Source organism: Aristolochia californica, unplaced genomic scaffold (assembly GCF_029961685.1).
Source record: "Aristolochia californica isolate CCGP_79_NKW_82.1479 unplaced genomic scaffold, dmAriCali1.0.hap1 SCAF_14, whole genome shotgun sequence".
NCBI classification, from domain to species: Eukaryota; Viridiplantae; Streptophyta; class Magnoliopsida; order Piperales; family Aristolochiaceae; genus Aristolochia; species Aristolochia californica.
The window spans coordinates 7,525,832-7,552,147 of record NW_027181815.1 but is presented as its reverse complement, the minus strand read 5'-3'; the positions used below and the strand labels follow the sequence as shown (position 1 = coordinate 7,552,147).

Here is a 26,316-nt window from a genome sequence, read left to right as displayed (position 1 = left end):
GCAGTATTAAAAGGGGAGAACGCTATGGCCTCGCCCTAGAAGTAAGGGTGGTGGTGGGCATTGTCACGTGGGGCCACATGCTGCTTGCTGCTTCCCCAGTTGCATGGATTAAAATAATATTAGACAAATCACTCCTTGATCAAAATTCGCTCTTTCACGAGATGGATAGAGTCAAATTGAGGATTCACGAGACCTCCTTAGCATGTGCTTATATTAAGTCCAATGGTGAGTCAACTTATTTGACTTTAATGAAGATTTCTTATCTATATCTCCATTTCTCACTTAAAAACAAATTCTAGCTAGTTGAAGCATATGAAATAAGTGAGTTTTATCCCAACATGACACCCAATAGGCAAGGGCCATGAGGTCCAATTTCCCCTTGGTTTAAACCATCACTTCTTTTATAAAGCCATTATGCCATATTATCAATACGATATAGTGTATGTAGCACATACGACGACGGACCACTCGATTGGTAATTAGTCTTCAAGCTAATGATCTTGATCTAATGACCTCAAAAGTACTTCATTTGATGCATCTAGTCACTTTGAAAGTTTGTATTTTATATGGAGTTAGGAGATTTCATTCCAAGAGAAACTCGTCTACTTTAAGCCATGTAAGGCCGATCAATCTATAATCGATCTAATTTTTTACCCAAAATTTTTGGGTTTTTGTTTCAATATAAGAACCATCATTTTTTATTAATTTATTTTTAGTTAGTTAATTATAGATTAAGAGAAAATTAGCTCAAATATAATTTTCTCCAACATTAATTCAATACAAATTAGGGTTAACATCGATTCTTATAAAACTTAGAAAATCTGTTTTCTTAAAGATTTATTTTGAGAAAGGTTTTGCAAGATTCCATTAGGCTCTAGCAAGAAAAGTATAGCTTTTATCCCAAAAAGGTTACTTCCAAACCAAATTTTGGGTTTTCGACTTGAGTAAACAAACAAAATTTTAATTAATTTCTATTTCAATTAATTAAGAGATAACTGACCCATAATAAATATCGGTCTAGTAAAATAGTTAGATATTAATTTTTAGTTAAATTATTCACCATATTACTTTAATTTTGATGCTAAAATAATTTTGATTTAATTTAATTTTATAAAATAAATATTATGTTATTATGAGACAAATTATTCACCTTGATATTTTTGGTCAATTATCAATTAGCATATCAAAATTATTTGGCATTCTTTAATACTTTGATCGAGAATTATTAATTTTGGGTTTAGGTCTACAATTAGAAATGATTTGGCAATTAAAATTTTTGGGTAGTTATAGTTGAATAAGATGCAACCAAAGTTGCTTGTGTAACATGAACTAATTAATTTGACATGACCATAAAGTTGTTTTAGCTCATGGACCAAAGCTGGTTTGTGTAGCCAAAACTTGAAATTATTTGGTACATTAGTGGTCCAAGTCCAATTGTAAATATGTTGGTGTATACTGAGACATAATTTGGACTTAAAATAATTAGTACTATTTTATATAAAAATAGGTTTAAGTTTAACTTTGACCTAAATTACTCTTGGGAAAAAAACTTAGCCACCTTAGGGAGTTCATCTAAGCCCAAGGTGGTGGTGCATATGGGCTCAATGGACAATTGCAAGTTCGGGTTCTCTGAAAGCCCGACCCGTGTTCACCCCTGCAACCGACCCGCGGAAGGGGAAGGGGTATGCGCATGTTAACTATCCTATCGCCCCCTTGTTCCGGTTAATCTTCTTGGCTTTGGGCGCGACGACTGACTACTAATAGGGATTAAATGCTTTACTTGTGTCCTTTCTTGGAGCTCTTGCAAGGGATTGCGGGCGGAGGAGAGAACTGTGTTTGGGCCTTTTAGGGTTTTGAAGGGCACATATAGGCAATCGAGATGGCGAAGAAGAGGAAATCTGACGCGACCAGGCTTGATGAGGTCGATCGGACCATGTACACCACCTTCTGTAGTGCCGCCAATTCCCTCTCCCAGCTCTACACGCAGGCTATGAATCAGCAGAAACTCGCTTTTCAAGCAGGAGAGCGCCATGCCATGGTACCTTTAATTCTTCATTCATACCTCTCCCGCCTGCTTGACTCCTCGCGGTTTTTAGGCGAAGCCTTGGTGCTTTTTTGAATTTATATTTCATGCATTTTGGATTTTCTGTGGTTCTGTCAGGGATTTGGTTGTTTTTGGACTTGGATGGTAATTTCGTTTGGCATGAAAAATGATATTTCTTTTTTCAATTGTTCACTCCGGTGGGATCTTACCGTACTATGAATCTGTGCAATGCTTGCTTCTTTTATCTGTTACTTGTGTCCATTGCTGTCAACATAGTTGGTATCCAGATGCGAGTTTTCTCTGTTGAATTCGGTTGTTTTCTGGATGTATGTCCAGTTTACGAGTTCAATTTACCTGAGAGTCTGATAACCTTGCTTCGCTAGAAAGTAGTTTGAGATACACTTTGTTGCTTGCTCAGTAGTTAACATGATCAATTCATTTCCTCCTTTGTGCATTAAGTACGTATAAAGCTACAGATGGAAGGGTCTAACCATTTCGGTGTTATTTCCAGTCAAAAAAAAAAAAAAAGGGTTCGATTATCTTCGTTGAGATATCTTGTTTGAATGGTGAAATTTAGCATAGTTACTTTTCCTAATTGCGTTAGTTTCAACTAAGTTCTTTGTAGTGTTGGTCACTTTATATATCTCTGCTTCCCGATACATTTGCATTGAACAATTGGGACCTAACCTGTCACTAGCTATTTCTCTGATTTGTTGATGAATATTGATGACCTCAGCAAATTGGTCTAAGGAACCTCATTCAAGCAGAAGCATTGTTGATTTTTTTTTTTGTTGGAAAACAAATAATTTTTCTAGGTGTTGACCACAGATGGACAGAAGTGAAGTTCTATTACATTTTTTTTTCTTTGTTTCTGTTATTGTGGGCTGGGGTTGGGTTTAGATAACTTAAAGTTACTTTTTAAGTGTAGAATCTAAACTTGTTCTTTATTGAATTTTTTTCTTCTCAAATGACAGAACACCATTGAGATGCATGGGTCCTCTCTTTCTCTCTCTCTGGACCTCTTTCTAGAATGGTGGAAATTTGTTAGAATATGATAGGTTTTGTAATCTGAAATTGGATGCCATGGAAATGATTGGGGAAAGTATAATCATTGTTTCAATATATTATCCAGATAAAAAACAGCTATCTAATACGATTGCTTGCTTTTTGAGGAAATTGGAGAACATCTTTTTGAAAGCTAGGGAAAATGTTTGATACATCCAAACTGGACACTTTCTATTTCATTTCACTTGACCTATAACATGAGATCTGTATGTATTTCTTCATTTCTGCCCTGTAAGTTTGCATTCTCTCTGTTTCCCATTGTGATTCAATATGATCTGCGTTGATCCTTAGAAAAATGAATTGCCTAAAGAATATGGTCAACTTTGGGGTTTTCACTTCAAGATTGAGCATCATGCCAACCTGCAAGATTTCACAAACATTATCTATGAAACTGAGTCTAAAGCTGCAGATTTGTCTCATTATTCTCATTATTTTTTTTTTGATAAAATGTACCTCTTCATTAAGATCTTGACATTTACTTTGCACTATTTATTGACATTGCTCTGGAGTTAGCTACTTAATCTTAAATCAGTTTTACATTCAAAGATATTATCTGTGTTCATCCAAAGATATTATCTGTGTTTCCTCAAAACATATATGAGAACTGAAATTTCCCTGTTAGATGGAATTTCATTGATTGGGAAATAGCAACTTAAATTATTATACGGTGCTTCCATTTTTTGGATCTGGTTAGTATAATGAGTCAGATGTTGTGATTGGGTGTTTTTCTTTTTATTTCATAGCTACGGAAATGAGTGAGAAGCCATGGACCAGGGCTTATTTTATTGCCTTAGCTGGGCGTTTGGATGGTGATCCAATCTCTAAATTCGGTTGTAAGTCAGTGAATCTGTGGGGCTTCCTAAGAGTCATAATAGTGGATATATGAGCTTTTTGTTCTTTGTATGTTTTTTTATTTAGTTAGAATTTCTATAATGTTGACAATTTTGTTATTTTTGAGAATGCTGACGGTAGTTGAGGCCGTTTAGATCTGTGGTCATCAGGTTTCAAATTGATGTGTGTGCAAAGATGCGTCACATTCTACTATTCCTTGGCTTTACGAATCAGAAGATGGAAAAGCATTCTAGTGAGGTTTTGATTCTTCGAGGAATACTTTGGCTGTGTTCTTGGAGGAGTGTTTAACTTGTCACTTAACTTTTCTATTGGTGCAACTATCACTTGGTCTTTTTTTTTGGGTGTTTCGAGGTCCCTGTCAATGTTGGTCTCCTTTTTAAAACCAAAATTTCTTTTTGATGGCCTACATGGGATCTCAATATTTGGAAGATTAGGTTCAGCTGTTCAGTTATCTTGACTATCATGTATGATTCACATTTAGGAGTGTGTACATTGGGAATCTGCTGCTCATCTCAACCTTCGCATTTTCAGCATTTTATATGGAAGATGTAGTTTTTTCCTTGACGAGTATTAAATGTTCTAATGCTTATTGTTTCTGGGAAGTGTTCTCTTCCCTGATTCTCTGATTGTACTAGAAGATGTGGAATTCTAGATTTGTTCATCCTGTCTCGTAAAAAAAGTAACAGAAGTTTTTTTTGTCATTCCAAACAAAAAGCTTCTTGCACCCTTCTGGAATCATCCCATCTCCCTTCTTGTAGAGAGATAGAGAATTGGTATATTTGAACTTGTAAAAGCTCAGCTAAAGCTCCTGCACTCCTGCCATTTGAGCTTCTTATGGATCTGCTCTTGGAGAATTCTGTTGTCTATTTATCTAAGTGGCTTTGAAAAAATTACAATAATGCCCCTCACTTAAGTGAAACACTAATCTTCTTATATCTCCCATTCTACATGTCCTATATACATGAAAATTGGACTATAGACATAATTCAACATAAGGAGCAAGATTACATCAATATATGAGAGTGAGGGTAAGGTGAAATGAACAAAATGCCCTTATACTTTTTCAACACTCCTCAGGCTAGAGAGTATTTGGCAAAGAGGCCCAGCTTGTCACAAAAATTCACGCTTCCCCAGTGCTTTAGTTAAAGCATCACCAAGTTGATCACCTGACCGAACATTTGGGGTTGTCACTTCTTTCTTCATCACCGCATCCCGAATGAAATGACAGTTTACCTCTATGTGCTTCGTTCTCTCATGAAACACCGGATTACTAGCAATGAAGATTGCCGTCTGGTTATCGCAATACATAATCATGGGATTTTTTTGATAGAAGCTTAACTCTTGTGCAACAGATTTCACCCACATTAATTCACTTATAGTGTAGGCTATTGCTCTATATTTTGCTTTTGCACTAGATCAAACAACAATATTTTGTTTCATACTCTTCTAGTTGATTAAGTTTTTTCCTAGAAATACACAGTACCCAATAGTTGATTTTTTGTCAAGCGTGGAGCTTGCATAATCAACATCAGAAAAAGCCTCAATCCTCAAGTGATCATTGGGTCTAAAAAGAAGACCCTTTCCTGCTGCTTATTTCAGATATCTTAAAATTCTCTGTTAGGTGAATCTTATATGGATGTTCCATGAATTGACTCACTACATTGATTGCAATTGAGATATCCGGTCTAGTAAGTGTAGTATATATGGGCTTGTCCACTAATCTCCGATACATTGTTTTATCTTTCAATTCCAGACTCTTATCATCATGAAAATCATTTCCTACCTCCATAGGTGTATCAACTAGTTTAGCCCCCAAAAGTCCATACTCTTGAAGCATGTTAGTTACATACCTCCTCAGAGTTAAAGCAGTTCCCTCCTTGCTTCTTGCAACTTTGATACCTAGAAAATATTTTAGTTGACCTAGATCTTTAGTCTGAAAGTTAGTTGCCAAGTGTGATTGACTTCTTCAATGCTTAATCTATCACTCGCTGATAAGATGATATCATCTACATATATCAATAAGACAATAATCTCAGACTGTCTCTTCATAATAAACAATGAATGATCACAATGACTTCTGAGAAATCCCATGGACATGACGACTTGGCTAAAATTTTCAAACCATGCCCATGGGCTCTGTTTTAAGCCATAAAGAATTTTCTTGAGTCTACATACCTAATGCATCTCTCTTTGAGCAACATACCCCGGTGGATGCTCCATGTACACCTCTTCTTTAAGATATCCATACAAGAAAGTATTTTTGATATCTAGTTGGAATAGAGACCATCATTGATTTACTACAACAAATACCAGTATTCGAACAGAGGACAACGGGCAATTGGAGAGAATGTCTTGAATACATCAACTCCAAAAGTCTGGTTGTATCCTTTAGTAATGAGAATTGCCTTATATCTTTTGACTGACCCATCTGCATTGTATTTATTGTATACACTCATCGACAACCAACCACTGCAGCCCTCGAACGTTAGCCACATAACTCCTAAGTACCTCTATCAACCAGTGTTTCCATCTGAACATCCATGACTTTCTTCAAATGAGGAGACAAGAAAGCGTCTGCATTGAAAATTGAATAGTGCAAGTGAAAATGGACAAAGCAAACTTATGATAACTGTCAAATAAGGAATCAAAAGAGACAAATTGAGATAGAGGATGGCGAGTGCCTTTCTTGACACCCTTTCAAAAGGCAATAGGAAAGTGTAAGTCACTTACCTCAGGATCAAGAGACGATGCAGAGTCATGGTCCGGTTTGAGAGAGGTTTGGAGTAGGATGAGATGGTGTTTGTTTGCCGCAATATACTTGTAGTGCTTTGTCAGTAGGGACATCACGTGTAGTTTGAATACAGTCATCAACTGGAACATGAATGACGGGACTAAGAACTGAGAGAACAAGAGGAATTGTCTCAGACCTAGAAGACTAAAAAAATGGGACATCCTCAAAGAATGTAACATCTGTAGATACAAATGTTTTTCTCATAGATGGAGAGAAACATTTGTACCCTTTTTATGTCTAAGAGTATCCCAAAAAGATACATTTGATAGCAAGAGGAGACAATTTATCCCTGGATGGTTCGAAAGTATGAGTAAAACAGACGTAGCCAAATACATGCAATAGTACAAGAAAAAGAGGTGCAATTGGTAAGACAATCTGAAACAAAATTTTACCATCAAGAACTGAATACGACATTCTGTTTTTAAAAAAAATGCAATAAGTACAATATCGCCCCAATATGAATTAGGAACATTTATATGAATCATCATAGTTTGAGCCACCTCAAGTAAGTTACTTTTTTGCGTTCAACAATTCCATTGTACTATGGATTGAACATACAAGATGTCTGATGAATAATCCCTTGAAAATGACAAAAAGAGTTAAGCTTCCGATTTATTAACTCAAGACCATTGTTTGTACGCAAAACATTGATTGAGGCTGCAAACTGATTATTTATTTCGTTATAAAAAAATTGGAATACATTAAAAGCTTCAAATTTTTCACGAAGGAGATAAATCCAAGTACATTTAGTAAAATCATCAATGAATGAAATAAATACCAATGACCGAACTGACTAATCATAGGACAAAAACCCCAGACATCTAAGTGAACAAGTTCAAATAATTTACTTGTCTGATGAAATGAAACTGGAAAGGAATTCCAGTGATGCTTGCCCAGTTGACATAACTTGCACTGGAAAGTAACGCTTGAAGGAAATTCTGGAATTACTTGAATCAGTTTTGCTGGTGATGGATGACCTAGTCTGCACTAATAGAGGTGAATCGGCTGTGTAGCACATATAACGTATTAAATAGTGTGTGGCTGTCCAAATAATACAGTCCTCTCTCATGAGTGGAACCAATAGTCTTCCTTGTCACGAGATCATGAAAAACACAATGAGTAGGATAGAAGGTTAAAGAACAGTTCATAGACTTAGCAAGTTGATTGACGAACAACAAATTTAAAGGAAATTTGGGAACTAGTAATGCAGATTAAGGTGATATGAAAGAAACATGGATATCATTTTTCACTCCTTGTCTGACCCATCAGTAAGATTAACATGTTTAATGAGCAGGGACTCCTTTGAGTAAAAAAATGATGAGGACATGTCTGACATGTGTTTAGTAGCTTGGGAATCAAGTACCCAAGATGGGGAATGACACATAATAAATGCAGATGTACCTGTGGGAGAATTATGAGCCAAGGATGCATAGGAGAAGTAATGAAGAGGTGTGCCATACGCTGAGCAATCTGTTGTTGTTGCTGCATTTCATTTGTGGCTCTAGGTGTGACAGGTGTTGTAACATCAGGTATTGGTGCGATACTATCATGTATAGTAGAATTTGCCCATGTTCTAGTAATGATTTAGGAGCAACAACAACTTTATCCAACATCCGTTCGAGTAATAATTAGTGCGTCTATAATGAACATACTTACTTTTAGATTTGCCATCCCCTTGGTCTCTTCCTCGGCCTGAACTGTCTCTACCTCTACCTTTGCTAGACCCTGTGTGTCCCCTAGACGAATCAGTGGAACTGGATGCAGCAGCTGATGTATTAAGAGTTGTGGTGGCTTAACCCATTTTTGCATCTTTCCTTGCTTTTGGCACAATTGTCTTCTCAGCTCTCATTACCCTATTAAAGGTAGTAGAGAGGTTAGGTACTTCATCAGAGGTGAGGACCTGTGCCTTTCTGCTATCAAATTCAGCACCTAAACCATCAAGGAATTTTGCCACTAGAAGCTGATTTTGTTGTTTCTTAAGTTCCCGTTCATCCCTATTAAATGGATTATAAACTCTAATCTCTTGCCAATTTTTTTTTTCTTTTTAAATACATCTTAATGGATTTGGCCCAATTGAGATAATTGTTACCGTTCAATTTCTCAAATGTAATAGTTTTAAATAATATCATTCCCATCAGAACTAGAAATTTCTTTAGGTGGAGTATATACTTCACCAAAATTAGCCATAATGCTTATATATAAACACAAATCAAATTAATTATACCTTCCAAAAACTTCTGTATGATCAGCCTAAGTGGGCCCCACCACGCAGAATTACGGTTAGGGCAGTTATTGTGATGTGTACACTTAAAAAATCACAGATTACAGCATATACTTGAAATTCCAGATCAGATAACCCAAAATAGTCAACAATTAGGGCTGATGTCAGCATAATCTGGTGATGTCGTCAGCACGGGTAGAATGGGAGTTGGCACACATCCTAAAATGAGTGTAAAAATCCCTTTTTGGTTAGTTTAAAACATAGAAAACTGTCCTAGGAACAGTAGAACCAATAACCCTAGGGTTATGGTAGAGATAAAAAAAGGAGAAAAAATTGGATTTTTATCAACCTTGAGCCGAAAAATCTACGAAGGGCCTTCTTTTATGTAAACGTCAGCTTTAAAGGATGAAAAAGGTTTACAAAGAACCTTCCCAAAAGTGATCTACTACTATGATACCATGGAAAAAGAAAGGAGAGAGAGTGTAGGTGAAAGCATTGAAAAGAGAGCTGTGTTGGGGGTAGTACTCAGCCCCCAACCTATTTATTTAAGTGAGTTTGACAAAATTACATTAATGCATCACTTAAGTGAAACCCTAATCTTCTTTTATCTCCCATTCTACTTGTCCTACATACATGGAAAATTGGACCATACACATAATTCAACATAAGGAACAAGATTACATCAAGATATGAGGGTAGGAGAATAAAACTCACGGGGTTTTGGTTTGGACCCACATATGAGACAAAAATATATAACGGGGTTGAGACAGGTTAGGTTTAAGTTGGGTTTACAGGGCTGGGGTTAGGAGGATGGTGATCGGGTCGTGTTTGAGTTTTGATAGACCTGACCCCGATTCGACCTGCACCCTATATGAGAGTGAGGGTAAGGTGAAGTGACCAAAATACCGTTGTACTTGTTTTTCAACACCATTCAAATCCCTTAAGGATGAGGTTAACTAGTTTGGGGTCTTTAGTGATCACTTCTTTTGGATAATTGAGATCTGGATTTCTTTTTGGTACTTGTTTATCAATTTATGTAAGTTTTGTTTGCATTTTGTACAGGAAAAACTTTACCAGTGGATATTGAGACAACATGAAGAAGGATCAAGGGTGGTGTCAGGAGCAGATTTAGTTGCATATTTGCAGGTTTGCTTAACTTGCTCTCTCACATCTTAAATATTTTAAAGAAAATATCATTTCTTGAGAGGGAATTTGTATAAAATTTGTAACCTGGAAAAGCTTGGTATTAATCCCAAAATCTCACCAGCGAAGACCGAAATTTGTCGCTGTAACTTTTATGTCGCTCTCATTAGGGTTGGATGTATCTAATTGTTGGCGATTATTGCTTCTTGGTTTCTCGTCAATAGATTACGACCAACCAGTTGATTTTTTGAATCTGCATTTCAATTTAATAAATAGTTGGCCTGGGTAAAAGATATTCTAGGACAAGCAGAAGTATGGGATGGCCAAATATTTGTTAATTCGTTTTTTTGGAGAAGCTCTTTTGTTCTTTTTTATTTGAACCAAGTGATAGACATTCTTTTCTTGTTTGCATCTACATAGCCAATGTGTCATCGTTGCCTGTTTTCCTCTGCTCCCAAGTCTCTTTTGGTGGTTATGTTCTTGTTTTGATGCAAAACGATTTTCTGTGTTCTACCAGTTCTACAAGTTTTGAAGCAAAGCAATACTATCATCTTCTGCTCTTCCATTTCGTAATATGTACTACTTTTTGCTATTGCAGCATGAGCTTGACTATGGTGGAGAGGAAGCATCGATGTCCCCTAGAATGCAGTTACAGCACCAACACCACCAACCAACCACGCACTTTTCAAATTCAAGCTCCCAACATGTGAGTTCTGGTTCATTTGGGCAGGCTGCAGTTGGTCTGGGTACAAGGGCGGTTCATTCTGATCAATCCAGGAATTCGGTTTTCTCGAATGCTCTATCAAGCCCTGTTCGGAGGAGTTTGCAGCCATTCCATTTAGCACAGGGCGGATATTACAATAACAACAGCGTGCTTTCTGGCAATAGTGGATCTCGAAACACTGAAAGCAGCTTCCCTCAGAATAGGGATGCAAACACTCTCAATTCCAATGACACGTCAATGGATATGCATGCAGAGAGTCCACAGCAGGAATCTTACTGATAAAATTTGGGTTTGGTTCTGGATAGCCACTGAAGTGTCGTGCGGTGGGTACGTAAATTCAACCTTTGTTTATTTGTACCGCAGCCTCGAGAGGGGAAGATCACCGAATGGACAGATAGCTGGTTAACAAAAGAATAAGCAATGCGCAGCTGCAGTTTGGTGATGGGGAAGGAAAAGAAAGGCATACAGGGTAGTTGCTGAATCTGAATCTGTTGATTTCTGTAATCCTCTGCGTTCTTGTAATTGCATGTTGAGGTTTTAATTGCTTCTTGTGTCACCCTTTGATTTCTCCGAAGACCCATGTTCGTATTTGTTAGATGAACAGTTCTCTTGGAGTGAAGTTTCTATTGCAACACTAAAGATTGTTCTGGCATAGTCTCCGTCTATAAAAGCCTACTATGTCTACTGTACATGAATATGGTGTAACTGAATATTTTATACCTTGCTTTGGATGAATCTATCCAATTGTTTAAACTGTAGAAGTGTGTATTTGATTTTCTAACTTTTCTCTTGCATGTGATTTTTTTCTTTTGTTGTACTTTTTCTAGTTCTATTAGCAAAGGGAGAAGAGGGTGCATAATCAAGTTTTTTTTTACATTTTAACATAAATTTTAATATATCTATCGACGTCGTTGATTTGCACTCAAAAGGGCTGTCACGTCTTCAACAGAACAAATTGGACGAGTCACCAACCTTCCCTGATTGGATCATATTTTGGAAGGGGCCGCCGTGCTTTTCAATCATTTACTCGGAATAATAATTTGGTTTCCATCGGTCCATTTCAGTTGTCTCCCTCCCACTTCCCCCGCTGGAACTTGCATCCATCGATGTCGTTCCACCGTAAGCCCATGACCAGTCCCCTCTTCACTCAGCTGCTCTCTGCTTGCTTACTCTCAGCCCCTCCATCGAATTGTTACAAAGCCAGTCTATACTTGTAACAACAGAGAGTGCCCATGTATCAGAAGGCCCATTCGCTGCACAGCAAAGACTAAACGAAGATCTAATCCATTTTCTACATGGCATATATACGAAAACAGCTTTTCTTTTGCTGCTCGCTGAACAGATTTAAAAATGCAAAAAATGGGACCTGAGGTTGGTGATCTTTAATATATGAGGGGGATTTCCGATCTGAGGTTTGATTGATTTGCACTTAATTTTTTGTTTTGTTTTTGTTTTTATCATTTATTTTTCAAGGAAATATGTCACATAAAAGAAAACTTATAATAAGGGATAAGTATAATCCCTCCACTTATCGTATAAGACCCCATTCGATTTATCACATGTTATATTTATATTATCATGTAAAACTTTTATTCTCTATTTTAAATTATATAAATACCACATTTACTCAATTGTAAAGGCGTGGTTCAATTCATCACCTTCTCCACCCCTGTAACTAGGGGTGGCATCAAGCCGAGTCGAGCCGAACCTGAACCTGTTTATGTTCGAGCCGAGCTTCGAGCCGAGCCTCGTCTCGAGCCTAAAATTTTTATCGAGCTCGAGCCTCAACATACATTTAAAACTTTTCAAAAAATATATATCGAATAAAATGTATATAAAATTATGCATACATTTTACATAAAATTGGACATAACATTTACACAAAATTGGGCATAACCTATATATATAATACGTGTATAAGATTGGGCATAACCTCTACTTAAAATTGAGCATAATCTATTTATATAATACTTGTATAAAATTCGACATGACCTCTACTTAAAATTGGGCATAATCAATATACATAATACCTGCATAAACACTCCATAAAATTGTTTATATATTCCATAAACACTCCATGAAATTGTTTATATATTCCATACACACTCCATGAAATTGTTTATACACTCCATAAAATTGTTTATATATTCCATAAACACTCCATGAAATTGTTTATACACTCCATAAAATAGTTTAAACACTCCATACACTGCATAACATTATAAATAAACTCCATACAATAATCAAACACAACAAAATTAAATGAAATATCACTATAAATTTACAATCACCCAAATAAAAACTATAAATCCTTTAAATAAAATCCTATTACTATTAGAGACTTACTAGAAAATTACAAGAAATATTTTAAATTTTTCTTAGGAAAGTTAAATGGACCTCTTATTGCCTTTTCTAAGGAAATAAATAAAAATTAATAATTAATATAATATATTATTATACTTATCGATAAATTTTTAATCACATAAAATGTCAAATACAAAATTGTTATGAAAATTGCCTCATGCTCAAAGTATTATATCATCAATTGTCAAATACTTATTCAAAAAATTTCTATATGGTTTTCTAACCCATCTTGGCAAGAAAATCTTACTTAGAAAATTATATGATTTTTTAAAAATAATTTATAATTAGAAAAATATTTTGAAAAAACATGAGGCACTAATGGTCCCTAAATTTCTACTAAAAATGTTTTTTCAATATTTATTGAAAAAACCACTAATAGTCTCTAAAAACGTATTTCTACTAAAATATTTTTTCGATTTCTTTAAGAGCCATGAGGAAGGGACAAAGAGTATTTTTTTTTCCTTGTTTATGATCTCGCACGTAGGGGTGGCTTTGAATAAATTATATATAAAATTATGCATACATTTTTAAAAAATATAATGATAGGGGAGGTTCAGGATTGAATTTCAATAATGGATTAAAATGCACCAATATTAATCTTTTTTATTCCAATTGTTGTCTAGCTTGTTTTGTAATTTTTGAATCTGGCCATAATTTATTATGGCCTCCTTAGTGCCCCTAGATGAAAATTTATATTCTAGGAAAAACTAAAAATATTTTTCCTATGATACATATTCCCAAAAAAACCTTTAAATAAAATCTTATTACTATTAGTGACTTATTAAAAAATTACAAGAAATATTTTAAAATTTTCTTAGGAAAGTTAAATGGACCTTTTATTGCCTCTTCTAGGGAAATAAATAAAAATTAATAATCAATCTAATATATTATTATACTTATCGATAAATTTTTAATTAAATAAAATATCAAACACAAAATTGCAATGAAAATTGCTTCATGCTAAAAGTATTACAGCATTAACTGTTAAATACTTATTCAAAATTTTTTTATACAGTTTTCTACCCCGTCTTGGTACGAAAATCTTACTTAGAAAATTATATGATTTTTAATAAAAAATTTCAATTAGAAAAATGTTTAAAAAAAATGAGACACTAATATTTTATAGAAACTTATTTCTATAAATTTATTTTTAATTTTTTCGAGAGCTATGAGGAAGAGAGTTTAAGGAAAAAGTTTTTTTTTTTTTTTTTTTTTTTTACTTTATGATCTCGCACGTGCGAAATCATCTTCGCGCGGGGGAGGGGGGAGATTATTTCTCCCCTGAACTTAGGTTCTGGTTTTTCGCTGAGACGACGCAGAAGGAAGGGGGTTACGGCGCCAGGGAGGACCTATCGTCGGGGATGACGGCGGTAATGGAAGCGGCGGCGAAGGAAACAAAGGCGACGAGGAGGAGAGGAAGAAATCGAACGGACGGCCTCAGAGGTGGCCGGTGAGCAGCTGCGACGGCGGTAGAGACGGTCGGCGAACAGCTGCGACGACGGTAGAGGCGGCGACAACAGCCGACGGGAGGGGCTCGGCGGTGACGAGGGGAGGAAAAAATTTTCCCCCCCTCGCTCTCGATCCCGCTCCCGATCCCGATACCGATCCAACTCACCTCGAGCCGACTCGCGAGCCGACAAACCGAACCTGGCTTCGGTCGAGTTCGGCTCGTTACGGTAAACGAGCTGATTTCGGTGCTCAAGCTCGATAAATAACGAATTGAACTGAGCCGGTACCGAGCCGAACTCGAGCACCCCTACAACTCACTCTCTACCACACCCTCCTAAGTTGAACGACCCGGACGATTCACTCTCGATTGTATTTGCCTCGCCCTCCCCGCTTTGTCGATATTGAGAAAAAAACGAAAAAAGAAAGCTTCCCTCCCCGTTCTCTGCCTCACCCTCTTCCATCGTCACATCAGGCCTGACCTCCGCCCATTGCACCTCAATAACAAATCCTCTCCCATCGCACAACGCCGCACACATGTGCTGCACTAAGCCCCTCGTCCGTCCAACTGCTCTCCTGTCGCCTGTCGTTGCCATCATCGCTCCCTATCGCCAGAAATGACCCTACACCCTCCTGAGCTATCGCAAATCTTTGCGAGCTCGTCCCTGTGAACCAGTCGCTCGCTCTCTCCCACCATCGCACCAGGCCCGACCTCCACCCGTCGCCCCTCGTTCGTTCCACTCCTCTCACATCGCCGTCGCCGAAGACCATCACTTCCGACGACCGTTCTTTTTTCCGTCATTGTCCTTCAGAATTCTTGTCGACGACGCCTCACTCACCATCGTCAGCTAGCACCTCCATCGCTTCGTCCGCCATTATTTCGCTGCATTCCGACTCTTTGCCCGTTACTAGCCATCGTCGCTGTCGACCTTCATCACTGCCGCCTACCGTCAACTTCATACCATGATATTGAACTAAACCACATTAAAACATGAATTAAACCATGCCTTTACAGATAAGTAAAAATGTTATTTATATAATTTAGAATAAAGAAATAAAATTTACATGATAAGTTAAATACAAGAGATAAATTCAATGAAATCTTATCCGATAACTAAAGAAATTATGTTTATCCCCTTATCATATGATTTTATATCACATTCAAGAAAGATTATAACAAAGTTCATAAGAAAATTTTTAGAAATTTTGAAAACGCTTATGTGAAGGGTCCAAAAGTTTCTTATAATACCGGAGAAATGCTTCTATGAGAGAGTGGAGCTGATCTGTTGAACCCAGCAAGTAATAGAAAGCTGCCATGGCTTCCGCCGCCTGTGGGAAGGAACGGAAGCCTCCCTTCCTCCCATGGGGTTTCCATCTTCAACTCCATCTGCTTGTTCTTACATGGGAATTAGCGTATCTCATAACCAAGAAACCTATCACACTTCTATCACTTTTTTCAACGTCCTCATTGTCTCCGACTGCATTTAATTCATAAAAAAAAAAAGAAGAGAAAAACCTGTGGATGTCCAGGTCCAACATGTGAGGTAAATTAGCCCACTTTTTTACCATCTAATCACCCGACAACCCTAAATGTAGTTTCTAGACCTTGGAGTGTGTCTTTCCCAGTTTTTAATTCAATTGACTAATTTAATCGAGTTTAATAAGATTTAATATTACGATCCTGGGTTAAGTACTTGGTTTTCCGTTACCTAATAGGCGGGTTTTTAGGTAGTATTGGCTAGGTGTTTAACATTTGGTATCAGAATAAACAACTTGTTGTGGGTTCGAATTCCGGAGGGGGCAACCTAGAAGGGCACTAGTAGTTAGGGGTGGCTTCGAACCGAGCCGGCTTGTGTTCGGCTTGCGAGCCAACTCGTTAATTTAACGAGCGGTGGGATGGGGCAAATTTTCGGGAGTCTCGCACTCTCTCTCCCGAAATTGTTTTTTTCGGTCTGTCTCCTGCCCTCGCTCTCTTCGTCTCCTCCTTCCCTTCTCTCTTCTTCCTCCGAAATTCCCTCTCTTGGCCTCCATCTCCCTTCTCCCTCTCGCTGTCGATGCCCCTTCCGTCGCCGCAGCACCTAATCCTTCCCCCCGCTCATCGCCTTCTCTGCCTCTCATGTCGTCGTCGTCGACTCCTGTAGCATCGTCCTCGCCTCGTCGTACCCCAACTAGAGCGGCTGCTCTGGACCCTCTCCCGTTGTCGTCACCCCCCTACCACTGCCTGTTGCCACTGTCAAATCAGACGGCCACCGATCTCGCCGGAACGGGAACCTCCGGATACCTAAAGTTCGGAGACCTAAGTTGAGGGGGGGAGATTATTTCCCCCCCCCTCGACGCGCCATCCCGCATAGCGTGCGAACTCGCACGTGCAGTTCACACATGCGAGTTTCGTATGTGCGGTCTTTATAAAAAAAAAAAAAAAACTTGCAAATCCTATTCTCAACTTGTTTTTCCTCTGGACGATGCAATAATACGTAAAAATATAGTGTGTTAAAGTTAGAATTTTGATCAAATTTTCCTGTTTATTTTTTTATTTTTTATAATTAATCATGTACACAGTTAATTGGCTCACGTAATTATTGTATTAATGTATAATAAACTGCAATCATTAAATACTATAATATCTAATTTAATTAATTAATATATTAATTTATTTTAATTATACATTAAATTACTTATTTGTGTTGTAATCATGTTTGTTTTACCTAATTTGGGGTTTAAATATTATGTTTTAATTAAGTATACTATTATAAGTTACTCATTTTCTTGTTTTTTATATTTTTCTTATTTTGGGGCACTAACACTGGAAACTGTTTTTCAATGTATATGAACTCGTCCACACTAACACCAACTTTGAAATTGAATTTCATGTAAAGGAATTAAATAAATTTGAAGCAGGAGATGAAGATGAACTTCAAATTTTAAGTTTGTTGACTAACCCCCCTTATAATTCTCATATCCACAGTAGCTTCGGAGTCATTATTTAGTGCTGGTGGTAGAGTAATAGACTCGTATCGTTTTTCCTTGGTACCAAATACATTTCAAACTTTGATTTGTGGCAGTGGTTAGGTTCGGACTCTTCATGGTATAAAGAAAAATCAAAAGGTGAATTTCTTTGATTGATTATTTATTACGATATTTTTTAGTATATTTTTTAGTTTTTTTTATTAAAATTTTGTTTTATGATTACAGCCTGAGAAGAAGAGTGCAGAGATAATGCTACCAGCTATATGATTTTTCACGTTTTTCTCATCATGGTAATTTTAATATTTTTAACGACATTAAGTAACTACTAGTAGAAGAGTGTTTTTTTATCTGACAATAACTAATTTTTTTTTTGTCATAGGTGGAGATTTTTCTCAAGCAAGGACGTATATTATTTTCTAGCATGAAGAGAAATAACTATAGTTTGTAAATTTATAATGGATTTATTATTTTTATTTGGGTGATTGTAAATTGATAGTGATATTTCATTTAATTTTGTTGTGTTTGATTATTGTATGGAATTTATTTACAATATTAAGCAGTGTATGGAGTGTTTATACTATTTTATGGAATGTATAAACAATTTCTTGGAGTGTTTATGGAATGTATAAATAATTTTATGGAGTATTTATGCAGGTATTATGTATGTTGATTATGCCCAATTTTAAATAGAGGTCATGTCGAATTTTATACAGGTATTATATATATAGATTATGCTTAATTTTAAGTAGAGGTTATGCCCAATCTTATATATGTATTATATATATAGGTTATGCCCAATTTTATATAAAATGTATGCATAATTTTATATATATTTTATTTGATATATATTTTTTGAAAAGTTTTAAATGTATATTGAGGCTCGAGTTCGGCTCAAACTCGATGGGCTCGAGTTCGATAACAATTTTAGGCTCGAGATGAGGCTTGGCTCGGCTCGGCTCGGCTCAGCTCGATGCCACCCTTATTGGTAGTCTTAAAAAGTGAGTCGGGCCAGTATGGCTAGAGTGGGGCACTTGAGTGTACCCAACATTTAATGATCTAAATTAGCAACAAAATAACCCTTTGGTTGGATTCATACCTATATTTTCAAACAAAAATTTGAAATTAATGGATTTATCCAAATAAATAATTTTTAACCTTTTTTGAGGAACAAAGTACAAACTCAAAGGGCCAAATCATTTCATAGAAGGAAAGAAGGATGCAATTAGCTATTAAGGAATTAACATGACAACTTCTTAATCATGTCTTAAACCCATCCCTTTGAGCTTTTTTTCTTTCCAAGGGACCCCACCCCACAAAGACTTCCATTGACTTGTTTTTTAAGCTTTCATTGAAGTAATTAAACAAATCATTAAGCTTTCTCTATTTTGCAACAAAGAATAGGATGGGCTCCCCGTCGCTATCATGCGCCGTCACATCATTATACCTCTTTGTTTGCTCCACTCAAAACCGGTATGCATGTTTTTCCTACGCGGGTTGCGAGCCCTCGCGCTTTTATTTTTAATTTATTTTATTTTATTTTATTTTCTCTGTTAATACGTATTTATCTTTTTATTTTTATGTTCCTCATTTTCCGTTTTCTGCCTTCTCCTCCATTTTTTCTCTCCGACATGAGATAGGGAACGCTGGAGAGAGATCGACTGCGGAACGGCCGGGGATCTAACCGGAATATTCTCGGAGTTTCGGAGCTCCCAGGAGGAATTTATTGTACGTTCTTCTGTCATCTCCTGTAATTGGTTTATTTTACGCTTTTAATTTCGGGTTCGTGAGTTGAGTTTCGGGACAAGATGAAATTTTCAAAGATTTTAGTTGGGGAAGAGTGGACTTCTACGGGGGACACCCTAACGAGATGTCGAATCTTTGTTGTTTCGTTTCTTCTTTTCTTTCTGTTATGGGAGATTTGTCATCTGTATGTGCCTCTTTTGCCGTGTTTTTGACATCTCTAACTGATTTGAATTCTTTCTCTTGTTGCGGACAGTATCCAAGAAATTAGCTTTAAGGTGCATTCGGCGTGTATTCATTTCAATTTTCTCGGTTTAAATTTCTTTTTTTTGTTTAGTAGTTTCTTTATCTAGGTCCATTCTCTATGTCTCTGGAATTTGTTTTAGAGGCTCGGATCTTTCTTTAGCTGCCTTTGATACTTCTTAAAAATTTTAGTTGGGTGATCATTTCAGTTGGTCTCTCCTGCATTCGTATGTCTAGTACATGTTTTTTTTTTTTTTTTTGTCTTCATAAGAATTCGGCTCTTAGCACAGTTTTTGAAATCTTTCTTTTCCCTGTTCTCTTCAGTTGCTTCTTGCATTTTGAGCTTTCCTGCCTGTCGACGAAAATGATGACTTGTTGTTTATTCTTTTTTTTCAAATGTTCAAATTCAATGAGGTCAAATTTCTCTTTGTTATTGGTTTCTTCTTTGATCTTACATATTGGTCTGGTGCTTTTAGCGGACAACTAATATAGTGTTTACTCATATGAAACATCTGTGCAGACCTATTCCAGATTCCCGATCTTTCTTCTCTGTCCTCCTCGAGTCGTATAGTACTTGCACAGACAAACGGATGAGAAGACTTCAACTGGTTGACTAAATTGACTGGATAGGGCACTTCAAATGCCCCGATGAGCAGAACTGATGTTATTGGCAGTGGAAGGAGGAGGTTTCTTCTCCTCTTCGGCCTCCGGATATAGCAAGGGCCTGACCCTTCTGCTCCTGGGCCGGAGAACCGAAGAGAGACTCATGAGAGTTGCGCCGTGGAATCAGTACCAATTGGTGGACCGTGAACCTGACCCTGATTTCCAGCTGGCTCCCAGGAAGTTCCGAATTGCCCGCGGGTGTGCATCTTTTATATGCTTTCATCATGCATCCGCAGGACTTGATGGCCCATCTCCTCCCCAAGTGGGTCCCGTCCACCACCCTGATGCTTTGCCGGACTCGTCAAGCGTTGCCAATGATGAAAACAATCCGAAGAAGGCCTCTCTCAAGAGTAATCTAAAGAAACCATCAAATAGTTCGGTAGTTGTTGGTGCAGGAGAACACGACTTAAGTGCAGTTTCACATGAAATTGAGAAAAGGAAAGTTCAATGGACTGATACATATGGGAGAGAGCTGGTGGAGATTAGGGAATTCGAAGTCAGGTAATCTACTTGCTTCTAAAAAGAGTGTTTATATTCTTCTCTGTACATTCTTGCTTCTAAAAAAATTGTTAATATTCTTCTCTATATATTCTTGCTTCTAAAAAAATTGTTTATATTCTTCTCTGTACATTCTTGCTTCTAAAAAAATTGTTTATATTCTTCTCTGTACATTCTTGCTTCATCCACATGGCATAAAATTAGCATATCATATTTGGAGCTGTTGTCACCTTGAGCATAATTTATTTTTTGTTTAAGTATGGTTTGAAAGTCTCAACTATATTTCGCATCTCCTCTTCTAATTTTTAATCAGGAATCATCCAGAAGACTTCGTTTTGCTCTCACTCTGCACCTCCCTGTTTCCATAAAGATGATTAACACAGACATCCTGCATGATCAATGTATTGCAATTGCTTTCTGCTTTTAATGTAGGTCACATACACTGACAAGTTGTGCATAATTACGAGAATTTTGTATTCTTGATTCTAACTGTTTTTGTGCTCACTAGTATATCTTACTGCCTTCTATATTTTGAGAATCTTTTAACACCTTCCTCCTCTAACAGCTTCTTTAAATGTGATGGGGAATCAAAAATATTATGTTAATTTATTTGTGATAGAGAGTATCCAACTCATCCTACTTTGAGTTGTTATATACAGTTTCCGTCATTGTCATGTCTGCCAGATGAAAGATTGGTTAGATCAGTAATAGGAGTGTATGGTGATATCCTCAGTCCTCAGAACCTTTAAGGACCGTAGCTGTTACCATTAAATGAGGCGACAACTAATGCCTCCTGCATAATCATTTCCTACTTCAGCTATAGTGCCATATTCCTCATTTTGGCCTTTCACTAGCCGTTGGGGGTGGAAGAACGTCATCTTCTCTGTAATCTTTTTGACAAGCCAATCTGCAGTCCAACTTCCATTTTCTTCTCCTCCTGGTTGCCCGTTCACATATATGATTTTAAAGTGCATTTTGAGTGCCCTTATTTTATTTCTATTTTTAATTTTTGAATAGTCACTCTTTTATGGTTGGCCTAGTACAGATCCATTTGCTTTTGATAGAATTCCGGACTAATAAATATTGTTTTCATGCTGGCATGCAGCAACTGTTTCTGTGAGTTTGTTTTCTTCTCCCTTTACATTTAGTGTAGGAAACAGTTCTCTGATGGTGTTTCCACCGCTAACATATGTTCACTAGTGCTACATTCCTCATTGGTGGACTAATACTGCTGATATGTATATGTATGACTGTGTTTGCGTGTGTGGACTTTCATGAATGTTTGTCCTTATGTGTATGTACGCCTGCATGGATCTGTGCCATGAGTGACTCCTGTGACATGTTGTCATGGACGGATTTTGTGAACTGCAACCAGCCAATTAGAAAACTGCCACTGGACCTAAATATTTTGGCACCTGGAAGACATTCTGTGGCCGAGAGCCTTTTGTGCTTGATCCTTGGACAAAAACAAGAAAATTGAGTACCATCTTCATCTTTTTCATATCACTGATGAATTATTCTATGAAAATGTTATAACTCTGAATGAGTTTTCAATGTTCTCCATAATTTCTTGTGAACAAGTAATTCTTTTTATCTATTTTAAGGAAGTACCCTCACAAACTAGGCATTATTCGAACAACAAGTTGCAAGCTCTAGATTCCTTGTTTGAATTTCTTAACGAATTTATCTTAGTAAATTCAGTTGATGGAACTTTTTATCTTAAATGCATTGTTTGTGCAATTTTTTGTCGGGTTGGACCGAACAAGTTTCATTTCATTTGAGCATTTGCATGTGTTTGTAGCAGCTGTTTTAGGATCATGACTATTCCTTCTGAATGCAAAATTAAGCTAAAAGTGCATGGACATGCTAAAATTCTGTATTCAGTTGAATGCAACAATATAGAGCTGACATCAATTTTGATCTGACAGCTCTTGTTGCGCATCTGAGGAGGCATTTGAGGATGAGCGTGACAAAAGCTGTGGGTGTGTGATCCAGTAATTCATTTTGATACTTATTTGGTGCTGTTGATTTGTTACCAAAACGCAAAGAGATCGATTGGAGAACATGCTAGCTGAGAAGGGGAGCTCCACTCCATAAATGTATTAGCCAATGTATTTGTTCTTGTTCTCTCTTCCACATTTAAATTCTTGAGATCATTGTTAATGAATTTATGGAAGACAGTTGACTCGAACGGATCCCTGGTTTGTGAGAGAAATTGATTTTGACCATTGCTCTTTTCTATGGTGTTTTCTTATATAGGAATTTCTTCACACTCCCCTTGTTGCTACGATGGGAAACCTGCATCGATAGAGATCACTTGTTTCCCTTGATAACTCAATTCTACAAGGTGAGGGGTCAACCCCTCAGTGACCGATTCACCGTCATGTCGTATGTTGGACCGAACCCCGCCATAACCAATCACTGTTTTTTTTTTTTTTTTTTCCACGTTTTCTTCTGCTTATTCTGCGTGAAAAAACTTGGCCACATCCTATCCACACCTTCCCGCTTTGGGTCTCTTCCTCGCTCAAATGCTTACGCGGACGAGCTCACCTGAAGCAAAACCAGACACTGGAAGAGAGAGATAAAGGAAAAGAAGATCGGGAGCGGGGAAAATGTCTTTAGCATCTTCTATTCCTTCTATTAGAATCTCCTCCTCGTCTTGTTCTTCTTCATCATCTCCCTCATTCATTGTCAGGTTCTCGGGGAAGTCTTCCATCATCAGGAGCTCTAAGGCTGAAGGACCCCTGAGAAGACCGGTGACTCCTCATAGAGAACCCTCTCCCCCTATTAAGCCAGTTCTTCCCTCGCTGTCCCCCTCTCCATCTCCATCTCCGTCTCCGTCTCCTGCGCCCCCAAAGCAGTTGGCGACTTCCACTGCTCCAGTCACCTTGGAATTCCAGAGGAAGATGGCAAAGGAGATGCAGGAATACTTCCGGCAGAAAAAGCTTGAAGAAGCCGACCAGGGACCCTTCTTTGGGTTTATTGGAAAGAACGAAATTGCTAATGGCAGGTGAGATTATCCAAATTTTCTTTTTTATTTTTCTCCATATTCTCTTAGTATTTTCTTTACTCGATTGTCGAGATCTACGTGCTTTATTGTTTGGATATTTTGGCCATCTGGTGACCGCCAGACGGCGTCCATGATTGTGAGGGTGTTCATTAGCTCAAGAATAGCTATTTCGCACGTGACATTCGGCTTTTAACTAGTAAATAGCAGTTTGATTGGTATTTAGCTTCTTGAAATCCAGAAAGGCAAATAGTTTGTTTTTCCCTTGATGATTCAACAATGGCGGCGATTATTTAGGTAGTTTCGGGTTTGAAGGTAAACAATCAAGATGACCTTATGAATTCTTAGGCTCTCATGGTTTTGCACAATAGTTCGAATCAGTACAACGGTGTAATATGATTCTCGTTGCGACTTGGGGTATGGTATTTTGCAGAATGGATCAAACGAGATGCTGGTTTAGAACATCAACAGAGTTAAGATCGGAGAGATGTCTTTTGCTTAGTGATGCAACAGTAGCTTTGCCTTGTCAAAAATTTTTTTTTGCTACAGTTCATGTAGGCATTTAATGTTTTGAGAGATCAACAACCATCAGGATGATTACTTGCCTCGCAATTAAAAAAAAAAAAGGGTGAAGCACAGGGATTTTATGGTTTTGTATTTTCACCAAATACATCAAGTCATTAGAGGAGAATAGAGGAAGTGGATTTTTCTAACCAACACCAACAGAAGCTGGGAAAAGACTTTGGTGTTGCTATGCTTTATATTGAGCAATAGAATATCTTGCATCATTTGCAGAAGCTTGAAAATCAATTTGAATCAGATATTCATTTTGCTCTAAGCAATATGATTAACTTACTAGTTTCAGGTTTTGGGTTAACAATTCCGTGGGAACTATATGGATGTTGTGTATGTTAACATTTTCGCAGCTATTCATTATTAAAGCTTTGGGAACTTTGTTCTGGGAATAATTTTTCATTGGACTTCTTCATTGTCTAATTTGCTTGTTTGGAGCGGTGTATTTGGAATTCTTTTACCAGAACATGTAGCTCCATTGTGCAGAATTCCATTCTATAGCAGTAATGTTCATAGGAATAAAAAGGGGACAAGGAAAGAAAACAGGAATAGATAGTTGTTGTTATAGGTCTCAAAGCCAGTCTGACCATTTAGTTGAAGAGGGTAGAAGAAGAAGTTGTGATGGCTGCTGGGAGAGGCATTTGTGCAGTCTGACTTAATGCCACCAACATTGATTCTGATGGCAACCAGTGCAGAAGGTAAGAAGGAGAAGAAGAGGAGAATAGGAAGAAGAAGAAGAAGAAGAAGAAGAAAAATGTTGGGAAGTGGGGGGGGAGGGGCGGAGGGTTTGGAATTCCAAGGAATCTAATCAGCTGTGTTTTGTTGATCATGTAGCAGATTATGTTTTCCAACATTGATTCTTTTTGCTAGATACTGTTTGTTCTTTGTGCAGATGGGCAATGTTCGGTTTTGCTGTTGGGCTGTTGACAGAATATGCAACAGGTTCCGATTTTGTTGATCAGCTAAAGATATTGCTCTCCAATTTTGGAATTGTAGATCTGGAGTGATTCTTCTTCACCATATTTGTGCTCATCAACAGTGTCCTGTTTATGTTTCTGTAATTATTAAAATGTTCAAATCAGTTATCCTTTCTGTAACTTGTAGGCTTTATATACTCTTTTTTGAGCACTACAGTGTTATAAGAGTTGTAAATTCCTTTTTTCTTCCATTCTTCAAATGCAGAAAGCTTCCATTTGATTTCAGTTTGATTTCTTTTAGGGAATTTTACTAAACTAACCATTTAAAAAAAATATTTATGAAAATAACCGATTCACAAACTTAATTTTAAAAATACCCAAGCATGTTAGTGACCACGTACACACGCCATATCAGCACGACTTTTTTTCATTATTGATTTAAGTCTTTTTTTTGTAAAAATTGATTTAAAATTTTCATAATCTTAATTGTTGGTACACATTTATAAAAATGTTTATAAAAAATTATAATTTAAAAAATATATAAAAATATAAATAAAATATAATAATTTTCACATTTTATAAGATTTTTATAAAACCTAAAATTAAATTTTACAAAATATTTTTTAAATTACAAAAGAACTTATATTAATAATGAAAAAAAATTGGGAGAAAAAAATTGTGCTGACATGTCATGCTGATGTGGTAGCCTAAGCATGTGATGGTGTGTCAAATGACATGGGACGTGTGTAGGTATGGATTTTTCAAGTGGGTAGTTGATCAGTTAAAGTTGGGTATTTTTAAATTTATGTTTGTGAATGGGTTATTTTTATAAATATATATTTTTTAAAAATGGATAATTTAGTAAAATTCCCTTTCTTTTATCTATTTGATATATCATTTGATTATCTATTTATTAAATAGTAGAGCTTATAAGCAGGTAAAAATAAAAATAAAAATAATAACTAAAATGATTTTAAAATAATAAAATCATAAAAATATAAAAAATCATATAATCATATTTTATGAAAGCCTAAAAATAATATCATTCTAATATATAG

General features: G+C 36.7%; 3 protein-coding genes across 3 annotated transcripts; all 3 read left to right on the top strand.

Annotated features, from left to right (window-relative positions):
* The first annotated feature begins 1,799 nt into the window (after positions 1-1,799).
* Positions 1,800-11,639, top strand: LOC137950487 (uncharacterized). Its single transcript, XM_068796972.1, has 3 exons — positions 1,800-2,038; positions 10,036-10,119; positions 10,715-11,639. The coding sequence occupies exons 1-3, from the start codon at positions 1,880-1,882 to the stop codon at positions 11,117-11,119; spliced, it is 648 nt and encodes a 215-aa protein (XP_068653073.1). The 5' UTR covers positions 1,800-1,879; the 3' UTR covers positions 11,120-11,639.
* Positions 11,640-19,231: 7,592 nt separating this feature from the next.
* On the top strand, positions 19,232-23,000 carry LOC137950774 (uncharacterized). Its single transcript, XM_068797392.1, has 3 exons — positions 19,232-19,342; positions 20,121-20,764; positions 22,690-23,000. The coding sequence occupies exons 2-3, from the start codon at positions 20,262-20,264 to the stop codon at positions 22,757-22,759; spliced, it is 573 nt and encodes a 190-aa protein (XP_068653493.1). The 5' UTR covers positions 19,232-19,342; positions 20,121-20,261; the 3' UTR covers positions 22,760-23,000.
* Positions 23,001-23,127: 127 nt separating this feature from the next.
* On the top strand, positions 23,128-25,503 carry LOC137950649 (light-harvesting complex-like protein OHP2, chloroplastic). Its single transcript, XM_068797229.1, has 2 exons — positions 23,128-23,771; positions 25,234-25,503. Exons 1-2 carry the CDS (start codon positions 23,374-23,376, stop codon positions 25,346-25,348), a joined length of 513 nt encoding a protein of 170 aa, XP_068653330.1. The 5' UTR covers positions 23,128-23,373; the 3' UTR covers positions 25,349-25,503.
* Positions 25,504-26,316: the final 813 nt, after the last annotated feature.